General features: G+C 36.5%; 1 protein-coding gene across 2 annotated transcripts in view; it reads right to left on the bottom strand.

Annotated features, from left to right (window-relative positions):
• Positions 1-2,751: 2,751 nt before the first annotated feature.
• The window catches only part of PLD5 (phospholipase D family member 5), a 426,787-nt gene continuing 419,521 nt past the window's right edge, over positions 2,752-10,017 (bottom strand). For both annotated transcript variants that reach the window (XM_069064474.1, XM_069064475.1), the window contains one exon: positions 2,752-8,997. In XM_069064474.1, the coding sequence (XP_068920575.1) occupies positions 8,729-8,997 (269 nt within the window). In that variant the 3' untranslated portion in view covers positions 2,752-8,728. The remainder of the gene's footprint in view (positions 8,998-10,017) is intronic.

Here is a 10,017-nt window from a genome sequence, read left to right as displayed (position 1 = left end):
TTAAGTCAATATGAGACATAAGATATCCTTATGTATGGATCAGTAGATTCCATTTCTATCTGAGTTTGGTACTACTGAAGGTTGGAGTGATTTTGTCAGGGTCACAAAGCTAGCAGCGTCAAAGGTGGGAATTGACTCATCTTCCTGTCCTTGAAGCCAGCTCCCTATCCACTAAATTATGCTGCTTCTGTTACCACAACTAGGGGCAGAGAAGACATAATCAACTATGCACTTTTATTCTATGTATATATGGAAGGTATTCCTCATGAAAACAGGAAGCCTTTTGCAGATGATTTTCTATCAGGTTGTCTAGCAGACACTATTCCTTGGCACAGGACTTAACTGAAAGTGTAGAGAATTTAAGATCACCTATTTCTACTTGTTTGGTGATTTTATGTGAGTATTTGATTTTGTAGAAGAATATGCAACTTCAAAAATTTTCCTCAACAAGGTGTCTCCTTTGTACATGGTATAATTATTTAAGATTGTATGACAGGTGCTATTCAAGAGAGAACTGAAGCCATCATGTGAGTGAGTCATAAAAACTTAGAGATGTGTGCTTACCTAGGGTATTTGCCAGCACTATATATCCTATGCAGAGTCCAAATATAATAATTTTCTATCATCAGAGCAGCACTTTCCATGAACCCAGGCACCTAGTAGCTGCAGAAGCCAGTTTCTTTAATGTCAATATTCTCTTGGTGAGGTCATATGATTGCAAAACATGGAACACCACAATCTTGCAAAAATTGAAATTTGGTATGAACAAAGAGAAAGACAGACATAATAGAGTGGGGATGATTTGGCTGTAGCATATTCCATTGACTTGATCTGAAAAAGTAGTGAGAATTATTGAATGCTCATTGGTTCCCCCCAGTTATTAAAATGAATGAATGAATAAGTAAATAAACAAACTAGGCAGGGAAAGAATACTGGGCAACCCAGAGCATTTGATAGAGCCTTTATGGAAATGCACGGGATGAGACGTTGTGGAGATGTTTCTATTTGTTCTTGTGGGATGAGTAATCAAACCAAGGGCATCACAGGTATATCTTATTCTCCCTAACAGAGTATAAACCCTTTGTTGTTATGCTGCTGTGTCCTATTTATCTTTGCCCCCCTCAGCATCTAGCACAATGCTTTGCAATTAGTAGAAGATTGACTAATATTTCTTGAATTTATTTAAGTAAAAATAATTGAAAGAGATCTCAGCTTTACTTTGTTTTTATATGATAAAGAAATATTTTCTAAGTGTTCTTAATATGAGTATCTAATCTTCATTTCTTGCTGATCACTCCCTTCAGATCTAAAAACATTTTGGAAGCCAATGTCTTTTATTTTCCTGAACGCTGACTTGCAGTGCACAATTCTGTGGTCTAGAAAGGCAGAATTTAACACGATAATTTATTTCTGAGAATTTCAGACTTGAAGCAGATGACTCAGCAGCACTATAATAACTCCAAGAGCTTACAATCTTTCTTAGCCCTAGAAGGATAGGTTTAATGATAATTATTCATCTTGAGAAAGAAATCACTCTTTTCTCTGCATCATCCTATTGCATCTATAAGAAAATGCTTACCCTACTACACTTAAAATTTAAATATGTTCCCATATCTTTCTCTTTAATAAACTGTTAGTTGAGTAAAATGTTAATAAGAACATTCTTATAAATTATGATTTTGTCACTGACCTCAAGTATCCCCAGTGGAGCAAAAAATTTTGTTTTCTGATATTTTCTCACTTTTGAAACTTTACCTTGTGGGATGGTTAACTCCATTCAGATTTCTTCTCATAGTCCTCTGTTACATGTTCTATTGGTCAAATTTAAAAGCTTACAATCCTTGCTCTGTTAGAGATAAGATTTTACCTCTAACCAAGGGAAACCAAAATAAGTCTGTCTAAACTTGTTCTGGGATTTTTTTCTTTTTATCGAGTCAAAGAATATTACTTTATTATTGTTGTGAGATAAGCCATTGAACAAATCTGCAAACAAATACCAAATACATATCACCATGGATTGAAGGACTCTGGTGGAAAATGTTGGGCATGTAAAGAAGGGAATGTTGATGATTGAATTTCTTTTCCTTCAAGACCCAGCTCAGATGCAACCTTTGCTGTAAACCTTGCCCTGATTTTTCTTTCTCTCCCCAATTTCTCATTCCTCTTTCCTACATACTTTCATTCTAATTTATGTTGAAATTATTTGTTTTCTAAATATATTTTTATTTATTTTGTTAAATATTTCCCAATTGCATGTAAATTTTTAAAAGTATTTAAAAATTTGTTTCAAATTCTCTCCCTTCCTCCTGCCCCTCATCCTCCCCTTGTGAAGGCAAGCAATATGATATCATATTATACATGTTAAGTCACTATTGCCATTATTTGTGATCATGTCTAATATCTCTATCAGACTGTAAACTTCTTGAATGTATAGACTATATAATTTTTTTTAATCTTTGAGAGTGTCTAACAGAGTCTACATATGTTCTTGGTGGTGGTGGGGCTGGAGAATCAGACTTGAGTATAGGGAATTTCTTTCCTTTTACTATAACTTATGGTCCTAGAGAGTTGCTTCAGAGGTTAAGTGATTTATTAGTGGTCAGATAGCTAGTATGAGTTAGAAGCAGGACATATACTTGGGTTTTCCTAACTCTAATACTCACTTTTTACCCTCTACATCAACTGGCCTCACTGCCCTACACATAGCAGGCACTTAATAAACACACATTTGTTTGCTGAGTGGTTCATTTCAAGGAGATGTTTTGATTATTTCAGAGGACAGAGATAGCCACAGTAAGGAGATGTTCACTAAATAGACCCTGATGAAAAGCTAAGACATCTATGAAAATGGATAATTTTCCACCTTGCCATCCAATGATCATAGCCATCCAATATAACAAAAGCAGTACCCTTCTCCTTTATTCTTCTTAGTGCCTGTACATGGAAAGATTGGATATCTAATGGCTGAGCATGGAAGGATGATGAACTAGAATTTTCATGGACTACTTCCTTTCTCATTTGGAAGTAATTGGTAGTGCATATATAGGGACATTGTTAGTTTTTCCAGATCAAAAAGATCACTCATTCATTTACAACCAACACATTGTTAAAAACAAACATTTTTATAGAGATAAGAGTAATGTTACAAAGACAGTTTCTTGGACTAATTTACAAAACAGTGGGACCATAATCCATTGGTCCATCAGCATTGACGTTATTCTTTTCAGTCACTTATCATGATATAACATGGTAACTGACATCTAACCTGGTTTCTGAGACCAAGCTGTGATGAAAAAGAAGACATGCCTCATGTCACAGTATGAAAAGGCCTTCATTTTGATACTTTATTCCAGAAAGTTTAGTGCTCAGTTGTACGAAAGAATTGAGAAGATTAATAATCATCTCCCAAACCCAGCCTTTATTGTGCCAACTTGTATATGAATTTAAGGGTTAGTTTCATGTCCCGACATAGGCTGAGATACAACTTTATTCCATCAGTATAATAATGATGCATTTACAAATTCAAGATATTTATAACAGAATAGAAAGTTGTTAGCATAGCAAAAGCAAACACCTATCCAGCTTATCAAAACTTGTATTTTTCACATATGTATCTAAAGTTAAATATGTAACAGGAGTCATCTTGAAGAATTCTGAACCTGCAGTACTGCTCATGGTCCATATAAAATGAATAAAACACAGTTTTTAAGGGTCCAAGAAACTATGCTTTATAGACTATCTGACTGGCTATTATATAAAGCCATGATTGCAATTCAGCTAAAGATATGAATTCTCCCAAATGGGAATGCCAGGCTGCAAGCTGCATCTGAGTCCAACGTTTATTTAAGCCTTTCAGCAATTTTAAATGAATAAAGCAGAAGTGGCAAACAGCAATTTGGTTATCGAAATAGTGCAGGGAAAGGAGTAATAGTTCCTATTTAGGAAAAGAAGCAAAATTATATCGCATGGGGGAACAAGAACGGGAAAAAATGTATTTGACCTGTCTTTAGTTAAAGGGAAGTCAGATTAATTTTGCTTCCCAGAAGGTTGAAGATAAAGTATATCCTCTCCAAACAACTGGCATTAAGAATAAGGTATATAAAGTAAATGAAATATTTATTAAGAATACCTGGGACTCTTTTTAGGGGACTCATATTTGAACAAGAAACAAGCATCTCATCTGACAGAGGAAGATGGTTCTAATTTAGAGTTCAAGCAGCCTTTCAAGAACATCAAAAATAGTGGAAAGAATTTTGGACCAGCAAACTTAGGAAAAGAGGCAGCATGGAATAGTAGACAGAAGGTCTTGGAGTCAAGGTAGATCTGGATTCAAATCTTGCCTCTGATCTAGACTATCCATGTGGCTGTGGATTAAGTCACTTAATCTCTCATTCTCACCATTCTATTTTCTAAGATTCATTGATTAAGTTATAGATGATTTACTCATCTGCATTAATAGAAAGTTTCCATACTAGGGGGGTCACCCACTCTGATTAAGTCACATGTCTAGATTAAAAAAAAACAAAGCAACTTCCCATGTAACAGAGTGCAAATGGCACATGAAGGAAAGGAAAATTCTAACACAATTATTGGGCTGGATGGATCATAGATTCCACCCTGCTTAGCAATTCTTATGTTCTGATATTTTCTAGACCTTGTATTCCATCAAGCATTCTTAGAACAAAACAATGTCTTGTATAGCCTGATGTCCCAATTGATCTACTTGACTACAGCTACAAGCTGGTGGGAAATGAGCATCATTCAGTTTCTAGGGCTCAGTGAGGCACTTAAAAAATAATTCAGCAATTGCATTTAATAAAAAGTTAAAAGGGCAAGATAAAACAAAAGGTTTAAACCTGTTCTATTCCACCCAAGACAAAAATTAGATACATATCTTCCTTGTTAGAAGACGCTCCATGAGTATTAAGATGGGGGTAATGGTACACAGATTGGAAGTATTTTCTTAGCTCTCAAAGTTGCATATTTGGGAACTCTTAGTCTCTTCTGATATCAGTTAACATATGCTTTCTCATTGTGACCTGTTGAACCTCAGAGTGCCATGAAACAGCCTTCTATGTGTTCCTTGAAAGACAGTGGTGTCTTGGTAGAAATTTTTAATGTGTGCTTATTCCATCACATTCAGGGATGAGCACCACACCAAGGCATGGAGTCTTAAGGTCCACTTCACGGGAGGTGTTCAGGTTGAGGCTGAGTGACCACATGGGGGGGATTCGTGCTTCAAATAGGGGTTAGACTTCTTGAGGTACCTTCTAAACCTTAAGATTCTATGATTCATGAACAACAGCAGAGAATGACTATATAGTCTATAGGAGTCTTAAAACCATTGATTTACGACTAAGTTAACCTTTCAAAGGTTTCAAGGCCCAATTGCAATGCGTGACATAACAATGGTAACAACAACAAAACCAAAACAGGTGCTTGAATTTGATTGTGTAATATGGAAGGTATGACTTGGGAGAAGGGTACGCTGGTTGAAAGAGTTAGAGGGCTTGTAAACTTTGGGGTATTTATCTGCAAGGATCTATAATAGAAAGGCCCTCAAATTTTTTTTTGTCAGAAAGTGATATCAAATTGAACTGAATAATTACCCATGTATAATTAATCATTATTTGAACTCAATGCTTGAGAATGAATAAGGCACTAGTCAATGTTTGCAGCACACAGGTCTATCATATATTCTCAAATAATAACCATGTTTCATTTCCTTTTCTTGGGAGAGTCATCTTTGGGGTCAACCAAACTACCAAACTATTGGAAGAAAGGTGCCTTCTTGGTAACTTGTAGAGTTTGGGGTGAGCTTAGGGAATAAAACAATTTCCTCCAGCCTTCTTCTGATGGTAGTAGGATCTTTCATATTGATAAGCATAGATAGTTTCAAAGCTGAAAAGGAAATGAGCCATTTCACAGGGAAGCAGTGAACCCCCCACCTCCACCCCAAATAGAAAAGCAAATCAAAATGCTACAGAAAACAATGCCTTCTGCATAGTATGTTTCTGCCTATCATTGTCCAGGTGTAATCTTCTGCGAAGCTGAATAATGTCAATGTCTTGAAATACTTCTTGACCAACCTGCTGTGACCAAATATATTCAGGTAGCAAAGTCTCTGCACTATGTTTCATGGGACTATCAGGGTGGAGATATTGCTGTTGGTACATGGGCAGAAGCAGATTCTGGGCAGTCTAGGATGTGATGGTTCCACTTGGCAGAGTAGGGAGGTCAGCTGCAGCTCCCAGCCAGCATAATGTCTCTCCTCACATGTGCAAAGGGTAGCTGTACTTCCTCCCCTCTTCATCCACCCCCGCCCCCGCCCCGTTACTTCAAACATGTCTCTTCACTGTAGCTATTCCAAGAGAGCTTGTGTGGTGTTTCTCACCTCTCCCTCTAGAACTAAAACAGTGATGTCCCAGTGGAACCAGCTGCTCCCTTCTCCCTTTAGAGCTGTCCTTTGCAGATCTAAACTCAGGCTTGTTCCATTTAGTTCAAGGGTACTGTTAGTTTTTTACCCCCCTTTGTATTTTTATGTAAGCTAACTTACCAAACCTTCTGCACTTTAGTGGAATGGTTATTGATCCCCGCGTTATATCAAAGCTATCCATGTAGCACCCTACAATAAATGGAATCTATGTTAAATATTCAGGCTGGATAGGCTGGCCATTGGTAATAAAGAATGTCATTAAAACCCACAGACCTTTAAAAAAATCAAATTCTTTCATAAAAGTACAGTATTCTTTAAAAAAATACAATTCTAGCACATGCATCATTTTCTAACTGGTTGACATGTCCAACCAAGCATTATTTTAAAACAACCAGAAAGTTTTACAATAGTGAGACAAATCATCAGTCACCCTTTAATACTAGGATCCAGCGGATACAACTGACGTATATCTCTTTTTCTTCTGGCATAGTAAGAACCAAGTGGTTGAAAAGAAGTAGTGCGGTTGGTGAAAATGTTTTCTCTTGTTCTGAAAACAAATTGGTTTGTTGTTTTCAAAGAGGATGACCAGCACAGTGTTCCATGTTGATGTTACTACACATTGAGACAAAATGACATGCCAAAATGTTCCACTGAAATGCTTTCCCAGCATCCTTGATAACTCTTAACTTCCATCAGGGTTCTTACATCTCCATGAGATTTTTCATCCAAATCTGCAGCTTTGAAGACACATTTTGTTCCTCCAACAGTTCCTCAGGAAGAACTTATATTACATTAGGATATCACCAAGTTGATCCCAAGAAAGAAGATTATATGTAAATAATGCTTAGCATTTATATAGGCTCTTTTGATTTCAAAACACTTTGTAAATATTTCCTAATCCTCACAACATCCCTGTGAGGTAGGTGGGTATTACTGTCCCTACATTACCAATAGAAACTGGAGGCAAAGGGGTGATGTGTCTTGTCTCTAGCTATAGAGGAAGCCAGGAGGAGACCTGGGACTCTTTCGTCCTGGCTGCCAACTATGTGCTCAGACTAGACCATGCCTCTCTCATGTGACAACAGCCTCTATTAATATATTTATGGGTCTATATTGTATATCTATAAAATAATGACACACAACAAGAGTATAGAACAAGCCTAATCAGCATCCCTTTGCTGATTAGTAAAATATGGAAAGCATATTTTAAAACTGCATTTCTCTGAAAAGCATTTGGTATCTTAAGTGACTATAGAGGAAGAATGCTACAAACTTTTGCTGACTTACTCTGAAGAGCATCATAATGATTCTAAGCAAACTAAAATAATTGTTCCACAAAGGTCTTTCCTCCATAACACCAGATTCTGAAAAAATATAAAATAAATATCCCATCCCTCCACCCCCCAAATCCAAATCCCAACAAACCCAAACCAAATCTGGCTTTACCTAACCTTGTTGGGAATTAGTAGTGATTATTTTTTTTCCAAACTGGCAATCCACCTGACTTTTGGAGCAGGCAAAAATGCTCAATATATTGAAGGTTGCAATTCAAAAATACCAATTTAGTAGAAAAGCACAATTGAAAAGTGGAAATTGAAGACTTCCATTTCCTTTGTGTAGTCGTTCAGAGGAATAAGGCATTTGCAAAAGATACTCTACTAAGAATTAATGTTGTAGAGAAAGAACATAATAGAATTTAGAAGGAATCCTTAAAACAAGAACATTTTGTAAGGGGTGAAGAGAATTTGAAGCCTATGCTATTGGAAGGAAATGAGTGAGTAGACCAAATGACATTTTTTTACATATAGCTTTGGAGGATGGCATATAAACATAAGCAACTAATGCTTGGATGATGGTGCAGGAATGGAGAGTGATTTATGTGCCCCTAATGGTATCTTTTCCAAGGTGAAATATTCACTCTCCTCTGTAAGTCAACAGATCTTGAAGTGGCATCAGAGAGCTCACCTTCACTTCCCCCTCATATCTTCTGGTGATAACCAGGCAAGGAAACAGGAAGAGAATTGAAGTCTTTAAATTCCAATGTAAAACTTGAAAACTACCCTCTAAGCAGAAACGACATTCATTGTCAGAAGTAACAAATATAAAAGTCTTAAATAATCATATATAGAGCTATAATATAGTTATATAGATATTATTGTATGCAGTTCAGAGAACATTTTTGAAGTGTGCTTTTTTTCCTTAAAAAAGACTTTTTTTTTTTGGCTTCCCCGCCTCCCCTAGTTTCTTATTAGTAGATATGAAATGCTAATCTGTCCATCCGGTCAGGTCTCTTCATTCATGTTGTACACTTAAGGGGTCATTCTCACTTGTATTGTATGTTGCAGCAGTCTTGTTTGTTACCAATTTGTTAAGTTTGTGGCTGGAGCAGTTTGGCTGTTTAATTGGTTGTAAGTTTTTGGCGTAGGGTGAATACCAGTCCCTTTCAAACACCCCCTTCAGTTGCCTGATGATGCTTGTGCTGTTTTCCACATCTGCCTGGTTGATAACAAGGCCTGTGCCAGCATTCTGGGTAAAATCATTTCCTACCCAATCAAAATTCCCTGCAAACAAACAGAGAAAGGTCTCCATGGTGAAAAGTTCATAATCCACTGGGGCCTATTGCAAACACAATAAAAAAAAGTAACACTCTTCATTTTCCCCCCAAATAAATAGGAACAGCGGCAGGGAGAGTGGTTTGTATTGACAGCTCTGGGGGAAGAAAAATATTCTAAAAGCCCTTACATATGGCATATTAATATTTGCATATTATTTTGGCGTTTTCTCATCAGCTTTGCTCAACTTGAAACTCAAAACAAGTCATCTGCTGTTCTTTTTGTAAATGTTATTTCTTATTGACATTCACAAGATGCACTAAATACAGCAACATCTAAAATATATAGGAATAAACTTAAAATTCCTGTGAACAATTAATACCTTCTCAAAGAGATGACACATTACTCCATATTATACTCCACATATAAATGTAAGGCATTGTCCAGAGGGGGAAAAGTCTGATCCTAACTAGATATATTTTTATGTATCTTTACTCTGGTATATAAAACATTTTCCTGACACCAGTGTCAGATTTTTTCTACCCTGGAAGCTGGATGGCCACAAAATAAGTCCTAGTCACCTGGACAGAACTCAAGGAAATGGTTTAAAGAAAGCTAGAATTGGTCCTGGAGATAGTTTCAATTCATCTGTAGCAGCTCTTTAGTCTCACTGTGAAGGTGTGAGTGGGTGACACTGTTGGAAGTTCAGGGTTCCAACCTCCAATACCTCTCTTTTTGTGCCTGGAGTCTAAGGGCTTGCCTCAGAATGGTAGATTTGGTCTTTTTGCTAGGTTTGTCTTTCTCTCTGTTTATTTAAAAGTAGACAGCTTGATATAAATGGCTTTTTTTCACATTTGAAAAAAAAACATTTACTGTATTGTGATCTTTATTTGTTTCATCCATAGCAAACCAAAACCATTTTAAAAGGGAGTACATATTCTGAAGAAGGTAATTTAGTGGTTATTTAGAAGGCAAGAATATTTTAATTAAAAATAAGATGCATCCAAGTTAGTCATCTTTCACCTTCTC

Source organism: Petaurus breviceps, unplaced genomic scaffold (assembly GCF_028583685.1).
Source record: "Petaurus breviceps papuanus isolate PSGF00001 unplaced genomic scaffold, PetGlider_PUasm1.0 90633, whole genome shotgun sequence".
Lineage (NCBI taxonomy): Eukaryota > Metazoa > Chordata > Mammalia > Diprotodontia > Petauridae > Petaurus > Petaurus breviceps.
Note: the sequence above shows the minus strand (reverse complement) of the source record. Positions and strands in the feature narration are given on the sequence as shown.